A 24,225-nucleotide genomic window follows, 5' to 3' on the forward strand; every position below is an offset into this window, starting at 1 on the left:
CATTTGATCCCCGCAACCTCCTTTTGAGGTCCACAGATGAGAAACTGAAATCACGTTATAAGCTTAAAGCAATGTTTCATTCAGTCTTCATAATGCTATGAAATAGTTAAGACAGACAGTGATATACATCCATTTCACAGGTAAGGGTAGTGGAGCCCAAAGAGATTATGTAGTTTTTAATACATGGCAACTCAGCAGTAGACTGGAACTGAACGTTAGTTACTCTAGTTCTTAATGTGGTTCCGTTCTCACTGCACTCTGCCGCTGGTACGTGCTACGCAGTTATTCACTGGAGGCATGGCCAGGAGAGGGACGTGGAAAGGTAGTTTTGCGTAGGCTTCTCAGCCACAGAGGCTGACGGTCAGTAGGCCCGCGTTTCTGTCGTGTCAGTTGTGAAGTCCACCTGACTCTTGACCACCAGGGATTTGAACTGTGCGGGTCCACTTGTGAACCGATTTTTAAAACTAAATACTGAAATTTATTTTTTCTTCATGATTTTCTTAAAACTTTCTAGCTTTTTTTGTAGGAATACAGTATATAACACATACAACATACAAAATATGTGTTAACCGACTGTTCATGTTTTCAGCAAGGCTTCTGGTCAACAGTAGGCTATTGGTAGTTAAGTCTGGGGAAGTCAGAAGTTATACGTGGATATTCTACTGTGCTGGGGGTTGGCACCCCTGACCCCGTGTTTGTTCAAGGGTCGATTGTACTGTCTTCTGCCATTTGAGTGGTTACTGCTATCAGAAGTTTCTGAAGAAGAACAGTCTTTTTTCTAGGTTTGGTAGACGAGTGTGCTAGGGTGGGCCACCGGACCTGGGCGACCTTCTGAATGGTGTCTGTGGGACGGTCAGAGGGGCGCAGTAATCAAATAGCACGTTATCCTTTAAGGTCAGGTCTGTTTCAGATAAGCCTTACTAAAATAATCTTGTTTATTTTTGCAGTTCAATCCCCTCTCTCCCCTCTACTCCCTGGATGTTCTGGCTGATGCTTCTCACCGAAGGTGTACCCCAGCACAATGCTCTGCCAGGTAACTGTCTTCTAGTGGCCGGTGCTTCCAGACAATAGCAGTGTCCTTTTTACAACACTTTTTAAATTATAAAGTATGTTTGTGTGTAGTATCCAATTTGGTCTTTGCAACAACCTTTTGAGGTCAGTGGACGTTTTACAGATGCAGAAAGTGAGGCAAAGTGGTGAGGTATCTTTCCTGCAGTCATGTGACGAATATGTGAGTTAAGTTTCCACTTTGACCTAAGTCTTCTGGCTTGTGTTTCATATTTCTTCTGCTACAAGCCCATCTTCACAGACCGTTATTAATGGTCCTTGTTACGGTCTGTGAAACCCTGCATAATCTGACTGTGACCTGTGTGCAGACCCCTTCCATCGACTTCTCCTCCTCCGCTGCACCAGGGAGCTCCACTTCGTTCTCAAAAACACAGCCCTTTCCTGCCTCTGACCTTCCACCTGCTCCCTTTGCTTGGACTACTGTCTTCGAGCAGTTCCCAGGATTGGCTCCTCTTCCCAGCTTGGGCCCCCTCCTCAGGGAGGACCTCTCTGGCCATCCTATTTAAGGGGCCATCTCTACCACTCTCTGCTTATTATCGGGTTTTTTTAGAGTTTTAACACCATCACTCATGACTTCATTGGGCTTCTCCTGCCCCCTCTGCTCCCGCCTACAGGAATAGAAACTTGAAATGCAGGGACCTTGTCTTGTTCCCTGATACAGCCCTAGCCTCAGTGCCTAACCTGCAGTGTCTGGCACCTACCAGGCATTTAGTATGTATTCGTAGAATGAATCCTGAGCCTACATCGCAGGATGATTTTAGCACCTCTCAATATACACTCTCTTAAGTTAGGTGACATGCCAAGTAAATATGGCTTTAACTGTAGCATTCCATGGCAGGGTTATTGTGCCCAAAAGAGCAGTTGATAGGCTGAACCAAAAGACTTTTATTCTTTCTAGTCGCACAAAGACCTTCTTTCCAAGGTCTGATGGTTGCTTTTTCTTCCTAATACATTCTTAAATGGACATGTTCGTAGGTTTGGGTTACAGAGTGCACAGAGAAGTTACTCTTCCATGGCTGTGGTTAGAACTTCCACTGTGGGCTGTGACAGTAGACTCTGTACCATGAACAGCTGCCAGAGCTCCTACTGGAGAAGCAGTCTTTAGTGGGGAAAGTCTTTTGAGAACAGAGACCATCACAGACGGTGTTACTAGGAAAGCGGAACATGGTGGGATGATGATGTGAGGCCTTTCCGTCAGGAGCATGCAGTTTATTCATCATTCATTCATTCACCGTCTGCTGACTCCCTACTACGCGCCAGGCTCTTCGGTTAGGTACTACCCTGGAGGAGCTCCCGTTCTCGTGGGCAGGTCGGGTGTGGAAATTGGCCATTGCATTTCAGAGCAGTAAGTGCGTAAAGGTGTGCAGCAGAATGATACGAAGCACAGAGGAGGGCTCCTAACTCAGAGGCTCAGGGAGGTTTGCTTAGCGGAGGTGGTGGTCAAGCCGTCTCGGAAGACACAAGATTTCCATTTATAGGAAAGCAGTCCTCAAGCCTTTAGTCTTCATACTAAATAAAATAGTGGCCATGTGTGCTCTTTGGGAGACCTGTAAGTGGCACGGAGTCATGTCAGAGCTGAGAAGGGGTTGTTAGCTGCCTTCCCTTACCTCTGCCGCCTGGAGCGGGGCCTGCTCAGGATCCGTGCATGCGCTGGGTCACCTCTTGCCTCAAGCCTCGTGCCAGCGGGGGTGGGTGTCAACTGCTTGTTCCTTTGTGTATCTCCTTAGCCACACCATTATTTTCATTCTCTTGCCGGCAGTGTTGTAGCTGCACTCGGGAACTCAAGGAAGTCTAGGCTACGTGTTGGTGACTCAGCTCTAGGGGAATAAAGATTGTTGCTAAAAGCAAGGTGAGAGAATGTGGACGATTATAGCTCAGTCTGTCTTTCTAGTCCCCACTTCTAGGGTAGTGGATACAAAGTGGGTTGCATGGATGAGGTTTTTTGTTTTAAATCGTACGTACATTAGTCTAGCAGCATATATTTCTGCTCTATGTGTGCGTACCACACATACATGCAGTGTTCAGGTTTTTTAATCGGGAAGGTGCACGCTCACTGCAGTCTGGCGACCGCTGATCTGTGGGAATGGTCGGCACAGGTGACCTCTCTGTAGTTTTTAGAAAATGTGGATGGTGAAACACGGAGCCCCTCGGGCTCCCTCTCATTTCTTTGAAATAGTGGGGTCCCTGCCTGGCTTGTGGTCAGCAGAGAAGCAGCGGCCTAGTTCCAGTGGGGCTGGGGGTGGGGTTGGGTTCCGAACTGGGTGGCGGGCTTTGTGAAGAGTGGGCGACTCAACAAAGCCCGGCCCCTAGGAAGGGGGGCGTTAAAGAGTGGTGGTGGTTGGGAAGGGGCAGGAGAATGAGCGTGTTGAAAACTGTTTCGAATGGAAATTTTATCTGTTTCTTGTTCCATTTTATCTGTAGTAGGAAAAATTTCTTTCAAAGCATTTGGGCAGCGTTGGGAATTTCACACCCATCATTAGAACGATTTGTGTGTGTATGGTGGTGACTGTGTTATCATTAGTGGTATAATTTTATTTTGCGAAGAGAGAAGTGTTTCCTGTTTTATCACAGCTTTCCCCGAGGAGGGCTGGTGTATTAATTTGCTGTATTGCCTCCTGGCTGTTCCCAGGCTGTTTTTCTTCTTCATCATGGAATTTTTAATGGCCCTGGTGCCTCTTGGGAAGCATGTGAGGAAGAGTTCCTCGGGGAGTGCTTTTCTTTTTTCACATGCCTATAATTACTCTCCTTTAAGAGCACAAAGAGTTTGATAATCGTGCCTGAACTGTGAAGGTTTCCTCCTGTTGGGTTACTGAGCTGAGGCTGCTTTCTGCCTGGACATGGCCGCTTCCACAGTCCCCACACTCAGCTGCAGGAGAGGGAGGACCCCTAAGCACCTCCTCACTGCTAGAGCATTCATTATACAGCTCTGGTGCTCAGCGTGGGGCTTGGGGGCTACTGGGGGCCGTTACGACCTCAAGGCCCTCTCTTGTCTCGTATTTCATTGCTATAAACAAAGAAATAATGAGACCATGATTTTAAGAGATCATTTTATTGATGTTTCATTTTAATACAGCCCTGATGGCAGGTGCAGTCGATGGGGAGGGAGTCTTTGAGGTGTTTGTGCCACCTAATAGTTTTGTGGTTAAGAGGGTTTCAGAAGTACCTCTCTGGAAATACTTAAGTTTGGTCGTTTTCAACCCTGACTACACTTGGAATCACCCGAGAAGCTTTAAAAAGTATATCCATTTGGGGCCCTACCAGTGTGGCTCAGTGGTTGGGCGGTGTCCTGTGAAGCAAAAGGTTGCAAGTTTGATTCCTGGTCAGGGCACCTGCCTGGGTTGTGGGTTCGGTCCCTGATCAGGGCATGCTTGAGAAGCAGCTGATGGATGTTTCTCTCCCTCTCTACCCCTCTCTCTAAAAATAATAAATAAAATCTTTAAAAGATATATATTCATGCTGGGCCCCACTCCCCAAGATTATGATTTAATTGCTCTGGGACAAGGCCCAGGCCTTGGCATTATTTTAAAGCTCCCAGGTGAGTCTAATATGCAGCCAGGGTTAAGACCTATTGCTCTAAATGCATATGATTTTACGACTGGTGCTTTGTAATTTGCTTAACAGGAAATCTCACTTCATGTTGTTTTATAAAATATGGAACACTTCACGAATTTGCGTGCCATCCTTGTACAGGGCTATGCTGATGCGCTCTGTATCGTTCTGGTTTAGAACACGTGCTGCCGGAGCGAGCACTCGTTCCATAATCGTGCTGCCAGAGCGAGCACTCGTTCCATAATCGTGCTGCCAGAGCGAGCACTCGTTCCATAATCGGCGTAGCTCTGCGCTTTGATATTGTGATTCCTTGCCAGGGGTAGAGCACTGGACTGCTCTTAGCTCTGGAGAACTGCTAAGATGCGAAGAGAGTGTTAGGGTTTCCCACAGTGCCCTGCACACAGTGATTAACCCAGGGGAGGAGTTGTTGGGTGGGTGTGTGGGTGGGCGGACAGCCAGCAGGGTGCATGGATGACATTCTTAAACCAGCTGTTTCGGTTCCTAGCACTGGGACGTTGCTGCGACACAGTGTACGTGGTGTCGGTGCTAAGGACTGCCGCGCTCCGACAGCAGGTGGTGTGATTGGTGTGCCGGTGGAGGCAGTGGTTTCGCTGTCAAGGGCACAGAGAACTGCAGTGAGGAGCCAGTGCTGGAGGCAGCTTTTCCCGAAGTGAGAGAGTTATTGATTGTCCAGGATGGCTTTTCTTACCATCATTGCATTAGAAAACCCTAACTAGAACTTACCCATCCTACCTCTGTCTGTGTGATGCACAGGTCACCAGTTGTGGTTTGTGAGTGTCTGGTGGCAGCTTCGAGTTTTCTCCCACATTGCTGACCTTTCCTCTGTTTTGGGTAGTAATTTGGTAATATATCACCATTTCCACTTATTTCTTCTTGAAGTTCTTAATCTCAGAGTAGTGGATGTTAGACCCAGGTGAGAATCTTGGCTTTACCCGGGAAAATGATTTGACCTCCCCATACCTCAATTTCCTCATCCTTAAAATGGAAATATCAATATTTATTTGGTGATCAAAAGGAAGTAATACATTTGAATATTTTACATACTGGTAGCTAATATTATTATTTTTGTTGCACAGTCACTAGCCTGCCTTGTGCTTAGGATAATTATAGTTTTAATAACTTTGAGTTGGCTTCCAGAGCTCTTTGCTAATGAGATATAGTACAGATTCTTGAGGCGCTTGAGCGGCCTCACATGGACTGTAAGAGGAGGCGTTTGGACAGTGTTTGGGTTAAAAAGAGAGATTCCTGCCCTTTAGAGATTTGAAGTATGATAGCCTGTGCTCATTGTAATTCATTTTTTCTGTTCACAAGCGTTATGATCTGCATATCAGAGTTGTGTGCCCAGCTGGCTGTGCCACTTGACAAGGAGTTTCAAAGAGCAAGAAGACGACTCAATTCACGCTATTAATTTTGACCTTTGGAGCCATGGTAAACAGCCTCAGGTGTTACCTCGGGGCTTGGGGGGAACAACCTTTGTTGGTCTCCTGTCTGCTATGGATGCTGCGGATGCTGTGGATGCTGCACATGCTGCAGATGCTGCGAAGCATTGTAGCTCTTCTTCACCTCTCAGCACCTTGGTTTTGGCCACGTGTGAGGAAGTATTTCTGCTATAGTTTTGTCCACAAGGCTGCCAGTTCTACTGGAACTCCCCTTTTTTACAGCACACAGTTCTTGAATTGTCTGTCCTCTGTTGGACAGTGTTGTTTCTAGCACCTCTCAGTCAGTTGGCATCTTACTGCCTAAGTGGAGCGAGGAAAGCATTTCCTGTCCCTCTGTCTTGCCGTCGTAATATGCCCATCTTCCCAGCCACTGGGGAGCACCTTCCCGTCAACGGAGAGCTTCAGGTGCTAGTGAGCAGTTTGTCCAGACTGTGGAGGGTTAGTTCTGAGTGAATGCACTAGTGGAATGGCTGGGATCTCTCCTGTCAGCTGAGCCTCCATTGTGTCCTGTAATCGTGGGGTGATTTTCTCTCCCAGCCGCTCCTCGCACCAGAGGCCTGGGCAAGTCTGTGAACATACTCCCCTACTGGGTGTTTAATCCGTGCCACTTAACCCTGAAGACAAAATCACATAGGAGGAAGGGGTGTCTCTTCCTCCCTAGGTTTAAGTCTGTTTTCCTTTGGCATTTTGCGTGTCCCTTAATCATGTCTCAGCATCCGTGTGTGTTAGTTCTGTTTGCGTGAGCCTCCCTCGCTGTGCTGTGAGTTCCCAGTGGAGGGGCGCTGGGCTCAGTCATCTTGTGTGCCCTCCACAGCCAGCACCGTGCTTCCCATGGGGTAGGCCTTCGTTCCTTTTTGTTAAAAATGACTGAGGTAAATAGATTAGCAAGTAAGGAGAATAATTGGGATATATAATATATATATATGACCTTTGTTCCTTAGATCAATAATTATTTTTTGATGTTACTAATTTGTAGGTGTTTAAGGAAAGGTATAGCAAATAAATACCTTTTCACAATATATTTTACGTAAAAAAAAAAATGAACTCTCCATTGGGTTTTAAAAATAGTGAGTTTTGAAGGTGAACTGTTCCTAAATTAGCGCACCGTTGGCAGATGGAGACTGTTTTCTCTCCTTAGCAGGGACTCCAAACAGCTTTGTTCTAAATCTGTGGCAGTCACTTCGATTACTTTTGCCAGCATTGCTTCTATGAAACATGCATGTTTTTCCCAAAGTGATTTTCCCCCCTAAAAGAACATTCCTGCCCCAGGGACGTGGTGGTCTGCCCAGTTTCCTAAGTAGCGCCGCGGCTGTAACAGCTCACGGGGTCTTCGGGCACCTGCAGTGAACAGTAGTAGAGAGGTCGTGCTGGCGTGTGGGTGTGCACACACTCTTTCAATGAATGGTCACGCTTTGGCACTCACCTTTCCCCTGTGGTAGGAGTTTGGTGACTTTTCCTGAAGTAAGAGTTTTTAAAGACTCTTTGTTGCTTTTAATGCTCATTTCCCCTTATAAATTCTTTTTGGCAAATGCTGCCGAGTGTGACGCTTTCAGGGGAAGCACAGACCTGGCCTCCACCTGGGACGAAGTGCTGAGAAGATGAGACCGGAGGAGCCTAGCCCGTATTTTCTGTACCAGGGAACAGTATTTTTGTCCAAATATCTATTCATTTAATCATTCTGTTATTTCCCTGAAATATTTAGATCTCTTTTATTGACTAGCTTAGCTTTGGGAATAGGTATATTTTTAACTCAGTAATTTTCACAGTAGGTAGAAGCTTATCAGTATTACCTGAGGAGAAATTTCAAAATAAACATATTACTGATTCCTGTCCCACTCCAACGTGCAGGGGGTTGTGCATTTCGTAAGAGCTCCTTACGTCATTCCGGTAAACACTTGCCACTTCAGTCGAGAAGGAAGTTTCAATAACTTGGTAGAGATTTTAGCTTACCTTAGCCTCTACATAATTGAGTGGCCCCTCCCCCCCATATAGTACATAGTTTGCAATACAAAAGCTACAGTACACTGCTCTTGAAGAAGAGTTTTTAGAAATCCAGTTAAATCTTCTATCCTTTCTACCCATAGGGAGGCATAGGGACATAGAGACTCTCGAGACAAATAGCCCTTCTGTACTCAGTGTTAAGGGATGATGTTATTATACCTCTTATGAAATAGCTCTCCAACCTGGAAGTGGTCTTGAGAGAAAGGTTTTAAGAAGGAAGAAGCATTGAACTGAGTTTTAGGAATGAACACGCCTTTTCTTTGTCCCTGCCTTGGTTTCTCTATGATTCAGATTCTGTGACTGTGCAGCTGGAAGCAGGACTGGGCTACAGGTCCATTAGGGGGACTGTTTTGTTTGCCACCGCACCCCAGTGCTCACCAAAAACTCAATGAGCACTGGGAGAAGCAAAAACCCACTGAGTAGAAAGGAAATAGTTCACACAAAATACCTACTTTTACAATAAAATAAGGTTATTGACTTAATAAGTTTCATTACTTGGTTTCCTTGGAAAGCCTTCGGTTGTGTCCTAGGTCATAACCAGAGGAAATTTACAAAATTCAAAGGATTTAGAGTGTGCAAGGTAACCATTGGGAATGGGAATGAGGTGGTAGAAGTAGAACATTTACTCAGAGAGAAGCAACAGGCTGGAGCCTTAGCAGTTGGGGGGCATTTCGTGTAGGGACAATTAACCCTGAAGCCTGTAATGTCACTGGGTGGAATACTGGGGGTCTAAGAACCGTGGCCCAGAGGGGTGAGGCATCCTAAGGACCATCCGGGCCTTCGCGTGTGCGGCATTCCCTAAGGGCATTGCAGAATCCATTATAGTCTGATGACCTCTGTGCACAGTAGTAGGTAATACTTACTTTTATTTTACTAACATAAATATTTTTAAGACCACTGTATTTCTATTTAAAATGGTTAAAAATGTAAACATTGGTACACAAATGGTTTCATCTTTTCACTCTAAAATGTGTCATTCCTTGAAAAGGCAAGAGAAGCGATACTGACTAGGTTCATGAAGGAGCCACATGGTAGGTGCCGTTACCCGCCTCACTGACATGTGTCAGACACGCAAGGCTGTGGAAACGGTGGGCGGAGTGTAAATGAAAGGTGGCATTTATTGAGTTCAGCCCAAGTTGAGACTCTGAGAATGATCATAAAGCTCTTTTGAGTATTTTTCTTAGGCTTTTCATTTTGCATCTTGTTTCTTAAAACTCAGCATTTTATAAATGATCTTAAAGAAGTAGTGTTTTTTAATTAATTGAAGGACAATGTACATATAGAGAAGTTTACAAAAAATATATATACTTGATGAATTTTCAGCATCCAGAAACAGATATTAGCAGAAAGAACCCTAGAGGCTCCTCGTCACTGCCCCTTTTCCCCGCTCCCCGCATCTCAAAGATAACTGCTGTACTGATGTCTAACAACATAAGTTTCAAGAAATGACCCTGGCTGGTGTAGCTCAGTGGATTGAACATGGGCTATGAACCAAAGGGTCTCTGGTTCAATTCCCAGTCAGGGCACATGCCTGGGTTGCAGGTCAGGTGCCCAGTGGGAGGTGTGTGAAAGGCTTCCACCCACTGATGTTTCTCCCCCCACCCCTTTCTTCTTCCCTTCCCCTCTCTCTAAAAATAAATAAATAAAATATATTTTTAAATTCCTCACTTGACCTTTAAAAAAAAAGTTTCAAGAAATGGTGTTACCATTTAATCTAAAAAGTTTTGGAGAGTCTTTTAATGAGCTTAAAGTGAGGAAAAAAGAGCGTGAATATAAGCTGTCACCCTGTGTTTGACTTGTTTCTCTCTCTGAAAGCACTGTAGGACAGGCAGGATGCAATTGGAACAAAGTGCTTGGGCAGTTCGAGTTAGGGTCTGATTGTGCTCAAGTACCTTGTTTGTAGAAAAGATGGAAACTATTCTGTACGTTTCTCTGTTTTGAGGAGAAACAAATTTAAAAAAACTTTAGAGAGTAGAGAGGCAGAAAGGGAGGGAGAGAAACATGAGTGTGAGAGAGAAACACCGAGGGGTTACCTCTCGTACATGCCCCTATCTGACGGGGCCCACAGCCTAGGCACAGGCCCTGACTGGGAATTGAACCAGTGACCTTTCACTTTTGGGGATGGTGCCCAACCGAGCCACGCCGGCCAGGGCTAGGAGAAACAAAATTTTGTAGTGTCAGTTTCTTTTCAGCCTTCGCCTGGCTTCAAAAGGAATTACCACCTCTGCATTTAGACTAAAGGCCTGTCTACTTTCGATACCCTGACATCGGTCTTTCTTATTAAGTCAGCATGCTGATCTAGACTTATTCCAAGGACTTGTGTAAGGTTTGAAAAATGAATTGTTTACCCTTCTTTACACACTTACATTTACATTTCATGTTGGAATTTTGGAATTAACTATTCATGGGATATTTAATTTAAAGTTTAACTTCTTTTCCATACAGAACAGAGTGATTGGTAAAAGGTGATTTGGATGGACTTTCCAAGCCACAGGCATTATATTGTAAATCTGCCTGTTTTGGTGTTCTTTGCATTCTCTAAAATTTCTTGCAATTTCAGTCAGTATTTTTCTTTCCTTGTTTATACATTGAGTGGTCTCTTAAGCTTTCACTATTTGGAGAAAAAAAGCATGAGAGAGAGAGAGAGAAGGGGGGAGGGAGGGAGGAAAGAAAGGAGGGAAGATGGAGGGAGGGAAACATGCATATATACTTTTAAACTGTGAAAGTTGGTAGATTGGGATCCGCCCCCCCGCCCCAAGAGGAAAATTTGCCCATTCAACAGTGGTCTTCTTGCCTTGCTAACTAGTTATCTTAGATTTGACTGTGATTCCAGTTTTAAGACTACTCAACATGAGACTTCCTCGCCAGCTAGGACTACCAATTCGGAGGTCATCTGGTGTAATTTTACTAGATCCCTTTTTATATGTTATATATTCTGGCTATTTTTTTAAAATTGTGATAAAATATACATTTTAATCACTTTTAAGTGTACTATTGGCCATTTGGTTTTTAAAACTTATTCATTCATATCAGCTCTAGTCAACAGATATTTAACGAGGATCAGCTATGTGCCTTTTGCTGAGTTTGGTAGATGATTGAAAATTATGAAAGAAATATAAATATGGTTCCTGCTCTCAAGAAGATTAAGCCTCATTAGGGAAGCAAGATATGTGTACAGCAGTTAAATAATAATTCATGGTAGATAAGGCCTTGAATGTTCAAGGAAACTTTGTGTAAAGGTGAGATTCAGTTCGGTCCTTAATCAAGGATAGTTAGTATTTGTCTAGTTTGAGAGGAAGGAGGAAGTGGGGAACTAAAAAAGCATACCTCCTGTTTCAGTGTTAAGCCTATTGTCTTTCAGACAATCTTTTGCTTTTCTAGTATTGAAGCTATCACCGTTTTGTTTTTAAAATAAGCTGAACAGCTCTGATTGGCGTGGCTCAGTTGGTTGGGCATTGTCCTACAAAGCTAAATGTCACTGGTTCGATTCCCAGTCAGAGCCTATGCCTGGGTTGCAGCCTGGTCCCTGGTTGGGGTGTGTGCAAGAGGTAAACCAATCAGTGTTTCTCTCACATATGAGTGTTTCTCTCCCTCTCTTTCTCCCTCCCTTCTCCTCTAAAAATAAATAAAGTCTTTTAAAGAACATTTTATTGATTAATTTTTAGAGAGAGGGGAAGGGAAGAAGAAAGAGGGGGAGAGAAACATCAATGCGTGGTAGCCTTTCACATACCTCCCACTGGGGACCTGACCTGCAACCCAGGCATGTGCCCTGACTGGGAATTGAACTGGCGACCCTTTGCTTTGGAGGCCAGCACTCAATTTACTGAGCCACACCAGCCAGGGCAAAATAAATAAAGTCTTAAAAAATAAAAATCAAAAAATAAAACAAGCTGAACACTCAGAAAAGAGGACATATTGTTAGCACATAATTTGTATTTTTAAAAATCACAGAAACTTAACTTGCCGTGCAGACACTATTAAAAATCCAGATATATAGTGATAAAAGGGTTAAACTTCCTATTAATATTCTTTGCATATGTCTGTGTTCATGCAGCATTAAACTTTTCAATATGTTACCGCTTGGGAGTAGGTATTTCATTAGTGAGTTTAGAACAATTGAGGTTTTAGTTTTTATGAAAAATGTACAAAAATCAGCATGTAATGAAACACATATTTACTGAAATTAATCTTGAATGTCTGCTCTTTTGCTAATCAGGGAAAAAGTTTGGAATGGGTAAATTTTGTGAGTAAACTGAATTATGATTAACTGAATAATCTTGTACTGCCACTTGATGGCAAAAGATGATGCTGATTTTGTTAGTATGTATCTGTAATGGGTTGGGGACTTTATCTGGGCTGAACATAGGATCATAAACACTGAGGTTTACAGAGTTAAAGTAATATTTTCCTTGTTGCCTCTGCAGACAGGCAAACTTACACCTGGGACCCCCATGTTCACGCGACATCAAGAGGAAGAGGAAACCTGTGGCCACAGCGTCTCTCTCTAGCCCCAGCGCAGGTAACTGTACGTAGGTATTATTTACTGAGCACCTACTCGGTGTCAGACACTAAGTTATGTGGTTTCTATGCCTTTCCATCCACCTTGTATGATAAGGTGGGTCATTTTATTCCTGTTTTCATGGGAAAACTGAGGATGTGAGAAGTAGTTTCCTAAGGTCACACATGGTTTAAGAATTTAAACCCAGGTCTGTCTGACGCTGCAGTCTGTCGCTGTGTCACTTGGCTTTCTTGAGTTTGAATCCCTACATTTTGCTAAAAACAATCTTTAGTCATCTGCGCTTCTGTTTTAGCACAGATAGGAAATCAGGTCTGTGTAATCAATGTCCCATTAGGGTGGCAGTGTACTCACTCAGTAGCCAAGGAGCCACATGCTTATTTACTTTTCTTTTAATCCTCACTTGAGGACATGCTTACTGATTTTAGAGAGAGGGGAAGCAAGGGAGAGAGCGAGGAAGAGAAACATCGATCAGTTGCCTCCCCTACACGCCCCAACCAGAGACCAAACCTGCATCCTTTCGCATTATGGGACAACATTCCAACCAACTGAGCCACATGGCCAGGACAGGTTTATGTACTTTTTAAATTTAGTGTAGAGTGCAATACATTCTCACTGTTTCTATGTATAGTGGAGTGCTGATATTTTACCAGTCATGACATTTCTAATTAAAATCAAATTTTCAAGTTAAAACCTTTTAGTTTTCTGAGCAAAGCTACTTGGTAGAAACCAAAAGAGTGGTTTTCATTGGTGGCCAGGAGAGGACGTAAAGAGATCTTCTGGCGTGCTGGGATGCTCCGCATCATGAATCAGGTGGGGGTATGTGGGTACGTAATATGTAAAGATTCACTGAACTATGCAGTTATGAATTATGCACTTAACTCTATGTATGTTACCCTTAAATGAAAACAAAGGGGATAGTTATTTATTTATATCAGCAAATGTATTGGGTGTCTACAGATCTTTTTCTTTAGAGTTGAGAGAAGATAGTTAAGTGTAATTAGTAATCGTAGGAAATCCTTTGTCATTTTAATACAGTTTAGGGTGAATGGCTCTGGATCAAAAGACCACATCTGGTTGTAGGACCTATCAAAAACACCCACAGTTCTTTTTTTCTCCTTTCCTTCTTTTTATTATGTCAGTTTCAGGTGTACAACATAGTAATTCCACATCTGTGTACAATACAAAGTGCTTACCCCCAAAAGTCTAGTTACTATCTATCGCCACGCAGTTGGCTCCCCTCCCCACTTTCACGCACCCTCAGTCCCCTTCTTTGGGAACCACGGATCCCTAGAGTTATTTTCTTGAGGATCGTGAATTTATTCTATGGAAATTGAGTAGATGATAGATTATTTTATTTTCTTCAGAAAATACTACGTATTATAATTCAATACTACGTTTTTGTATATATTAGCTGTAGATCAGAGCACTGGATAGTTGAGTAGGGCGTACATCTCTGACGGAATTCTTTTCCCTTCTGTTGCTTAGTAAGTTTCAGCGTGCTCTGAGGCCGACCCCTTTAGGCTTCTGTTTGAGAAGGCTGTTGGCAGTGGCTCAGATTGACACGGTAATGGACAGTCTTAATCACAGGTCTGATGGCTGCAATAAATGTTTTTACTGATTTCCACGTGGCCATGCCCTGAGCTAAACCTTTTGCATACATTATTTCACTTAATCTCTGCAACAACTTTATAAGGTGCTGTTTTTATGCCCAATACACATGAGCTCTTCGAGGCTTAGAGAGGTGAATCACTTCCCCAAGGTCATATGGTTGATAAATTGCAGAGCCGAGGTCAGCCCTGTTTCCCCAGGACGCTAGAGCTGCCCTCTTAAACCCTGCAGGTGTTCTGCCTCCTGTGTGACAGGATTGGTTCCACACTGTGACTCCGCATCAAAACCCAGATCCTCACCTGTCTGTGGTGTAGGAGGCACTAAAACACAATCTCCCCTCTTTTATCTTTTTGTTCTTTTTTCTCTTTAATGTCTAGCTTCTGTTTTTTGCTTCTAATTGTTTATAAGAGAAGAACTGTTGAGAAGAGTTTAAAATCCCTATTCCATATTCAAGCTGGGGAATGTCCTGGGAGGTATTAAACAAGACTTGAGCATTAAACATTTTCCCCACTGATTCAGACTCCTCCCCTCACTTGTTGACTAAGGCTTGCTTCACTGAATGTTTTCTTTTTTTTTTTATCCACAACCCGAGTGCCCCATGGAGGTGAAGGACATAGCCCGAGCCCGCACCATCAGTCAGTAGAACAAATGGGCTTGCTCTGCCTAACATTGGGCCATCTCAGATTCCACCTCTTTTATAGAAATGACTGATGAAGAGGGGTGCGTTCCGCTTTGCCGCCGTATTAATACACATCAGGGGCCAGCTCCTGGCACTAAATCACGCTACTGCATACATCTGTTATCGGATTCTTCACCAGTGTGATGAACAAGACTGCAGATAGAGGCTTCCCTGTGTCATTCTTTATAGGATTTTCCTAAAAGAATAAATAGCTCAGATCTCTGCCAACACTCTCCCCTGTCACTGTGATGAATTCAGCTTCTTTCTTAAACATGCAGCCACAAATCTTTCCCCTTCCTCCTCCCCCACTGCTGGAAAGTTTTGAGTTGAAAGGGACTGAATTTAAAGATATTAGTAAGGCTAGAGAGGTGAAGAGCAGAAAGTAATGGCATGCCTTGTCTTTTTGTACTAATATTAATAAGAGGCCAAGGAAAAGGACTTGTTCATAGGGTCATTGCGTAGATCCTTCTGGAAAGCGTAGCACCTTTATTTTCTTCTTTTTATGTGCATCCCCTTCTCTCTATGGCTTTATAAGCACAGCTGTGTGGCGCACAGAGCCGCCGTGGACCTGAGTGAGTAACTGTGTAAACCTGCTTAAAACGCCCCGTACATCAGAACAGGGACTGCCCAGCCAGTACCGCCTTGTGCCGAACTGAATTTGCTGTATATGCTCTTAACGAATGTAACTGGAAAAAAGAAAAAAAATAGGTTATTTTCTCCCCAAGTTGAGATTAACTCGTTATAAAAAAACATAAGGAACGCAGATGAAAACCAGACTTTATTCTCTTGAGATGATTTTCTTCATCAGAACGGCAGGGCAGAGCCTTGGGGTACAGATCCCATTCCTTCCGAAAGTGGACGCGTGGCTTTAGGTAAAGGAGAATCGGGATGGCAGGTCGTTGTTCTCAGAGCCCTAGTTTGCCTTTGCCGACCTTTGTCTCTCTAGGGTAGGACACATGTCCTTAGAGCGTCGGTCAGAAGGGTGCCCGGCAGTTAAGCTGGTTATGTCGGTTGGTTTTGTCGGTTAGTTATGTCAGATTCCGAATGTCAGGCCAGTGATGCTGCAGATGCGGTTGCAAGGACAGGGGTGATTTTCTGTTTTGCTGCTGCCATCCTGAGACGTTAAAGTAACACTCAGCGCATGGGACAATCTCACCAGATAGTTGTATGAATATGTGAGTAGAAGTTGAGACAGAGTTATTCTCAGTATTATTCTAATTCTGCGATCGGATTCAGTTGTTGTGTTTTAGGTTCACCCTTGTCTTGGAGCCACAGGGCAGGTTCTTATTGCCCACCATGCCTTTCCAAAGTTGAAATGGTTTTTAAAGTTAAAAAAAACCTTTTAGTAAATACTGAATGGCTATTAAAAAGCCTTATAAAAGGCATACAAGGAGTAAAGAAAAGTGACACAGCGAATACCCATGTACCCACCAACAACTTTAAGAAAAAGAATATCACCTCTAGAATTGTTTCCCCCACTCTCTTCAGGGGTAACCATTATCCTGATGTTTATTTCTTGTTAATCACTTATCATTCCTGTTTTTTTAAAACTCGTTTTAAGACGTAGGTATCTCTAAGCAGTATATGGTCTAGTTTTGCCTGTTTTTGAACCTCGTGTAAATGGAATGTCATGTTGTATGAGTTAGTTTTACCCAGTTATGTTCTTGAGATTCATTCATTTCTCATCCTGCCACATCTGTGGTGTTCTCTTGTATTAATATGATGAATATACTACAATTAAAAATTCTTGATGGACATGTGGATTGTATCCCCTTTTATGCTATTGTGAAAAATACTGCATTGTTCTGTGGGATAGGACACATGCGATAGTGTTTTCCAGGCCACTTCCCACTCGTCACACAGTGTTGAGAAGGGTGTGCAGAAATTGGGACCTTTGTGTGTTGCTGGTGGGAATCTGAATAGTGCAGCCACTGTGGAAAGCAGTATGGCGGCTCCTCGACTTCTAAACATAGCTTTTTCAGCCAGAACCACCACCCTCCGGTAATTCGCCAAAGTGTCTGACACAAAGGGAAAGAGAAGATGCACCTGCTATACGTTCTCTAGGCCTTTCGGAAGATATGGAGTTGTTGCTTTGGGCACATTCATGCAAATCTACCAGAAAGGCGATGCTGTGGACATCAAAGGAATGGGCGCTGTTCAAAAAGGAACGCCCCACAAACGTTACCCTGCAGAACCGGAGGGGTCTACAGTGGTGTCCGTGTGCGGTGGGCATTGTTGTAAACAAGCAAGTTCAGGGCAAGATTTTTGCGGAGAGAATTAATGTACATGTCGAGCATATAAAGTACTCTAAGAGCTGGGACGACTTCCTGAAACACGTGAAGGAAAATTATCAGAAAAAGAAGGCAGCCAAAGAGGAAGGTAGCTGGATTCAGCTGACCACCAGCCTGCTCTGCCCAGAGAAGTAGACCGTGTGAGAGCTGGGGGAAGGAGCTGGGCTGCGGGAGCCTGTTCCCTGTGAGTTCATGGCATCGTACAGGAAAAAAAAAAAAAAAGACTGCTGTACTGTTAAGAAAAAATCTAAACATAAATCTACCATGTGGTGCAGCAGTTCTGCTCCTGGGTATACGCCCAAAAGAATTGAAAGCAGGCATTCAAACAGGTATTTGTATCCCGTGCTCTGGCAGCAGTATGTACAATAGCCTAAAGGTGGAGACGACTCAGATGTTCATTGCTGGGTGAGCGGATGAGCAAATGCGGCGGACACTGCACACAGTGGGGCATTGTCCAGCCTGAGCGCCTTCGTGATTCAGAATGAAACTGTGGTATGTGCTGCAGCGTAGATGAGACCTTATGCTACATGAATACGCCAAACACAAACGGACAAAGGTTGCATGATGCCAGTTACGTGAGGCACCCAGAATAGACAGCTTTACAGAGACAGAAAGCAGAATGGTAGTTCCTGGGGGTGGGGGAGGGGAGGGTGGGGAGCTGCTGTTTAATGGGGTAGGGCTTTCATTTGGGACCAGAGGGTCTGGCCATGGCAGTGTGACGGCTGTGAAGCAGTGTCGGTGTACTGAATGCTGCTGGACTGTGCGCTTAAAAATGGTTAAAGTGACAAATTTTATACTATGTGTATTTGGTTGTAATAAAAACCATATAGCAAAATAAAAAATGTTTTTCTAGGGTAGTAGGGTTTTTTTAATGTGGTTAATGACCATACAATAATGGTAAATATAGTTTTGTGAAATTTCAGCTACATGAGTGACTGAGTGTGAGCTAGTGAGAGAGAGAGAGCGCGCGACTGATTGATTGATTGGGGTTGTGACGTCAAATGCATTTCTTGCTGTTGTGGTTTGAGGTTCCAAAACATTTGAAAGCCACCGCCGTCCAGAAATTCTTGTGTATGTGCCCTAGAGTAACAGCTCTCAAGATTATTCTTACGATGACTCCCTGTAAGAAACTCACGTTTGAATACACATCTGGGTAAGCATGTAAATCTGACATCAGTCTTTGGGTACACTCTGATATTTCCTATTCCTTTTCATTAAGCAGAAGAAGTACTGATCATGGCCCCCGAAATTAATTTTTGTTACCCACAACTTGAAAAGTACTCTTCTGGGTTATATTCCTGGAATTTTTGAGTGACATGCTAAAAATGAAACGTTCTGGATTTTGTTCTATGTTAGTGTATATTCACGAACCCACACCCAAGAGAGTGGGTGTGATGGTGGTTTTTACTTCTCTGTTCGGGGGCACTTGGAAATGAGGGGGCTGTTTGGCTGTCCCAGGGACGAGGGAGGGCTTTCGGCATTCAGTGATGGGGTCCAGAGCGGTAAGAGTCCTCACACATGCAGCACATCCCTGCAGAAGCAGTTGCTATTCTGTCCAGAATGTGCTTAGTGTTCCTGTTGAAAAACTGGGTCTGATTATGTGATCTTCTACCATTTCCTTATTGCTTGCTGTTTATTGGTGACACTTACATCAGAGGCATAGGGTGTGACAGAAGGAACAGAGGGCTTGGAGCCCAGTATCTGAGTTTGAATCTTGCTACTTAGCCAGCTCTTTTCTGTCCCTGCAGAACTTAGCTGCTCTCTCGGTATGGCTCCGTTTTCCGACCTGGGAAATGGAGATAATAATACCTACTTGTAAGAGTTTGCATTAGGAAATAAGGTTATGAATGTAGTGTTTACACAGTACAGTGCCTAGCACATAGTGCTTGCTAAGTAATTACTACATTATGAATTTGTCTTACTGAATTCATTCATTTGTTTGGTTTGAGTCAGGTAGAGAAATACTTATCTTACTTAAATCTTGCTTTTATTTCTTTGTAAAGAACAACCTTATGTTGCTACTGTGTTACTAGGGCATAAGATATAAGGATTAAGAATATTTGGGGTTGGAGTGTGTCTCATATTAACTTGTCTCCCCTTGACATTTTTATATTTTTCCTTTTTCCTTTTATTGTAGTAATCTCACCCGTCCACATGGATGCCATGGAGCCGGCCACACCAGCATCACAGGCCCAGAAACCTCCAAACTCTGAGTGGTTGGTCAGGACCTGTGCCGCAGAGAAAGCCACTGACTCAGCTGCAGCTACGTTTTTTAAAATGCCACAGGAGAAGAGCCCGGGATGCAGCTAGAGGGCAGGACTTCACCCACCAGGAGCCAATGGGGTGTTAGCGAAGTGAATGTTAGGTTTTGTGTTACATAGTCTTGCATATCGTAATAGATATTCCCAGTCTCTTCGGCTCCTTCCTCTTCCAACCAAGCAGTGGACTCTTTCTCTCAGAAAATCGTATTGTGGAAATCTGTTTAAAAAAAAAAATGAAGTATTATGGCAGCAATTTTTTTAAAAAGCCATCCTGTGCTATATTTGTTACATTGCTATTGCTGTCTCAGCAGTTACTGCCAGCTCCGTGTACAGAGCTGTTGCTTTTTTGCAGGTGTGTCTTTTTTCCTGAAAGACTAGTAACTGTTTTGCATACTTTTTGTGAAGCTTTTAGTATCATCTGAGGAAGGTCTGCGTTTGCAGTCAGCTCCAGACAGAGTCGGACACTGAATTAGGGCCTGTGTGTGGAGCGGTGTTTGCAGTAGGTAAGGCTTGCCTGTGAGCCTGGCCTTGAGCCACTCGAAGTGTCAATAAGGTAAATCCACCACAGTCTCAATGCGGAGCCTCAGGAGCGACACCAGCAGCATGGGACCCCTTCCAGTCGTCTGCATGGCCTAACGGGGTCGCCCACAGCTGCGTTGTGCTTTGCCTCATCTCCAAAGTTCACGTTCTACCAGAAGAGGACTTCACACGTGCTCTCTCTCACACGCACAGACTGGTGTAATGAAGACGATGGTTCACCTGCACAGAAAACTTTTAAGTGGTGGGTTGGGTCTCAGTATTTCATGTTGCGGTGTAAGCCTTTATGTACTGAGTGGGATTTTATTGTTAGTTCATAGGTCAGTGACCTGCAGCAGAAATTCACACTCTATTATAATAATGGCTTCTTGGGGTTACACTTTGGTGAGGAAAATGTCTTTTGACACGCCTTTCTACTCAGCGTGTTTGTGGCAGCTCAGCTGCGGGCGGAGTCGCACACACAGCCGTGCCTGAGGTTGGGTGCTGTGCTGTCAAAATGGGGAGTGAGTGGCTGCCCGGGGCTGCTGGAGAAAAGCCGCCCCTCTTAAAGACAGTGATATCACGGATGTCCCTCATTCAGGAGCCTGGTTGATAGTGGGGTTCTTTTTTGGTACAAATTGAGTACATTTACTCTGAAATGTATGGAAACTGTTCTCTAAGTGCCCACCGCTATGGTGATGTTCTAGAGGAACTCCTGGCCTTGCACCTGGGTGGCATCTGTACTTAGAAATAGGCGCTGAGTGGGACGGAGCCTTCTCTCCCAGAAGGGAGGATGTCCCCTTTTCTCACACAGAGCGTGACGGTGGGCTGCTCTATCGTGTTCCCTTTGAGTGGTGGTCCTTCTCAGTGGTAGCTCCAGGATTCCTTGTCTGTGGGGTTGGTGTGAATCCAGTCGGAGAGGGAGACTTAAGCTAAGTTTATGTGGCACTTTATGTGAGACTGAGAACTTGTCAGTTGTCCCTAACAAGGAATATGGTGGCGGGCGGGGCAGGTGGGGACTGGGGCCTGAGGACTAGTGCTGCAGCCCGCAGCGCCCTGGGAGCCGCCCGGTTCTCGTGCGGTAGTGAGCGTGCCACCCTTCCCGACAGGCTGCGCCCACAGACGTGTAGAAGACGTCTGGTGAATACGAGAGGGCGCTACTGAGTTGTTTGGTGAGGAAGGTAGGTCTTATTGTCACACGTGCACTCCTACCTGGTCCCCATAGCGTCCTGAGCACACATTTCTAACGTACTTTGTTGGATTTGGGGGAGAAATCCGTGGACATGATTTACTTTCTTGGCACTAATCTCCGTGGCTCATGCTGATAGAGGTCCTGTGACTATAGACTCTTACGGCCTCCGCAGTTCGGGCGGAGTCTTTCCGTCACAGGACGTGGCCTGGCAGTTCTTTTTTAGCCTGTGATTGAAAGTAGTTTATCTATACCGTGGTGCATTTTAAACATCTCTGCGCTGTAAAGGTGGGTGACTGCCGCCGTAGTACAGTGCAGTCACAGTTTATTTAATGACTTGCTCAAAATCACGCAATCAAGCCAGGATTAAAATTCCAGACTTCCAGACTTTGTCTGCCCTGGGTTGTAATCTTTTGTCTTCATGGATAGGCCAGAGTTGCTGTGAGACCCATGTTTTTGAGACAGTTTGCCACGAATGTTTATAGTCTTTACTGGGCATGCATTTCGAATACTTCAGTAGGAATCACCCAAAATGTCCTATCTACCTGTAATAATTGGGGAAGAAAATTAATTGCCTAAGAAAACAGCAATTAAGCACACAAATAGTTTGCAATAAAGGTTTTAAAGTTGTGTTCTCTCCGTAAGCTGCTGTGTGAGCATGCATACAGACAGAATGATTAAAGTCTGCTTGCTTTCTGTGTGGGTCACTTTAGAGGAACCTTAGAATTGAGTGTATTTTGAATCTTAGATTTTAAATCTCCTTTTTATACAACAGTATGTAATGTCATAAATTAAGAAAAGTCTGTTACCTTTCAACGAAAGAGACAATTTCAAAATCTGGTTTTGTGATATGTTAAAAAATCTCTAATAGCATTACTTCCTTTGAGGATAATCCTTGAGCTTCCATGTATTTGATCTGCTCTAAAGTAGCACCTGAAGCTGAGCTCCATAGCGCTCACTTACTTCAGGGTTCGGACTCACCCCAGCTGGCTGCGCGACCTGCCTCTCTGGATCCTAGCCATGTATTTTCCACAGTAGGCAAAAGTCAAGACATTGTCTTCTGCTCTCATTCATAAAAGTTAGTTTTGCGTGTGAGTTTAAGGGAATTTGAGAATATTTTTGAGATGCAGTATTTTGAAGGAAGCAGCTTCGTTCACATCAGACACTTGTGTTGTTGTTGGTAAGAACTGTTTAGAAGAGGAAATTAGCTGTTGACATGGTGCCAGATTTGGGAGGTACGGAATATGGTCTTTATTGACTGGTGTGTGTGTTTTCGAACTTGAATTCTTTAGAAATCAAATACTATGGAAAATTTCAGTTGCCATTGTTTCACTGGGCTATGAAACAGTGGCAAACAAGGCCATTTGGGCAGCAAAATGACCGAAAGCTGAAATAAATCTAATCCGTGCTTATGGCATCCTTTGCTAAGTAAAACTGCACACCTAGCACAGGTAATTAAGCTATGTATGAATCCCAAATAGATTAAGCCGATACATCTTTTCATTGTGGAATCAGAAGCACAACTGAGACCAGAGCAGCGAAGTCCTGATGCTGCAGAGCAGAGGAGCAGCGTTATCACAGAAGTCACTCGGAGCAGGGAGCCCAGCTGGGCTGTCATTGCTGACGTGACGGCTTCTCCACTCTGGCTCCAGGCGAACGCTCCTGGCGACGCACGATTCGTTTCAGGTCTTCGCTGTATTCTGACTTCCTCACTGTGCTTCTGAGCCTGTTTGTTTCCTGGGCTATGCAAAAATCCCAGCATGAGAAGCCATCGTCAGTATTGCCTATGTCTGGTGAACCCTCCCTGCCTGGGATGAGAACAGAGTGGCTCACTCCAGCAGCTGTGGATGCAGTCACGTTAGTGGAGTGGCTTGCAGGATGTGTCGTGGTTATGGGATGGCAGGAGGGATGATAGAAGCAGTTTGCGTTTGCTGTCAGCTGCCTCCTTTGTTAATGCCTGGGGTGTCCGTTTTACTTGTCAGGGTTTCCTTATCTCCCATGCCAGTCATGACAGGTAGTGCAGTTACCGACGGTGGCCGCAGTCGAGGGGTTCCTGCCCCATCAGCGCTGGCTCAGAGGGAAAGGTGAGAAGACTGCTGTTAGCACTGACCACAGAGTGGTCCGGAGATGCTTCCGCCTGCGTCAAGGTCACGACAGATGACTGTCAACTGCCTGTGAACAGCAAGACTGAAAAGAAACAAGGAAAATGAGTGATGTTGCTGAATAGTGTGGATTACAAGGTTTTTAACAAACCCAGCAAAACAAACTTATGGCTGAAAGAAGATAATTTTCTGCCACTGCAGACAGACAGGCACTTGGTAAAACTACCAAATTTTGGAAATAAAAATATTTAAAGCACAGTATTGAAGAATGGGACAAACCCTGAAGATGTTCACTAAGGAAAGCAATCTTGGCAGGGCCCGGAAGTGAGAAGGCAAGGGGAAGAGGGGGGATGCTTGCAGGCGGGGTACTAGGGTGCCTGGACCAATAGCATCAGCACGCTCTCGGCCTCCCAGCCCTACTGGGCCTGAAGTCTGAGGGTGGGGCTCGGCAATCTGTGACAAGCCCTCCAGGGACTCGGGTGCACGCTGACGTTTGAGAACCACAGGCTTTTCTGTAGTTAAAAAGAACTGTTTTAAATACTGTATCCCTGAGCTCTGAGGTGCTCTCTTCTATGTCCCTCCATAAGAGATGTTTTGTGTATGAATTTGCAAAAATTGTTAAATGTCTTTATTCCCCATGCCCTTTCCCTCATGCTCCTGAAAGATTACCTGGAAATTTAGAAAGGATAATGTGGAGAAAATGCCATCAAGGCCAAATTTAAGTGGATGGAAATGTTTTAAAATGGATTAAAATATAACAATGAATTTTTAATCTGAGTGATAGTCATTTTTCACATTCGATGGTAAGACATTTGTGTAAGATATTGCCATTCATGATTTTATGATATTTGTTCATTATATCGTAGTCTCATGGGAAAATGTTACAAATGAAGCCTTTAAAGTATCACTCACAAATTTGAAAAAATATTAGAAGAAAAACTACCCTAAGTACATAGTTTTTGTAGCAAATACCTGTTGAGTG

General features: G+C 44.2%; 1 protein-coding gene and 1 non-coding gene across 5 annotated transcripts in view; one reads left to right on the forward strand and one right to left on the reverse strand.

The window, feature by feature from the left end:
- The window catches only part of GPATCH2L (G-patch domain containing 2 like), a 52,882-nt gene extending 28,867 nt beyond the window's left edge, over window positions 1–24,015 (forward strand). For 3 of the 4 annotated variants that reach the window (XM_071222071.1, XM_024567377.3, XM_024567378.3), the window contains 3 exons: window positions 948–1,033; window positions 12,503–12,597; window positions 19,313–24,015. In XM_071222071.1, coding sequence (XP_071078172.1) covers window positions 948–1,033; window positions 12,503–12,597; window positions 19,313–19,485 — 354 coding nt within the window. In that variant the 3' untranslated portion in view covers window positions 19,486–24,015. The remainder of the gene's footprint in view (window positions 1–947; window positions 1,034–12,502; window positions 12,598–19,312) is intronic. The other variant, XM_071222072.1, reaches the window with a different exon arrangement.
- Window positions 4,714–4,818, reverse strand: LOC112312059 (U6 spliceosomal RNA). Its single transcript, XR_002975514.2, has one exon. It is a non-coding gene; the product is annotated as a U6 spliceosomal RNA (small nuclear RNA).
- Window positions 24,016–24,225: the final 210 nt, after the last annotated feature.

Source organism: Desmodus rotundus, chromosome 7 (assembly GCF_022682495.2).
Source record: "Desmodus rotundus isolate HL8 chromosome 7, HLdesRot8A.1, whole genome shotgun sequence".
NCBI lineage: Eukaryota > Metazoa > Chordata > Mammalia > Chiroptera > Phyllostomidae > Desmodus > Desmodus rotundus.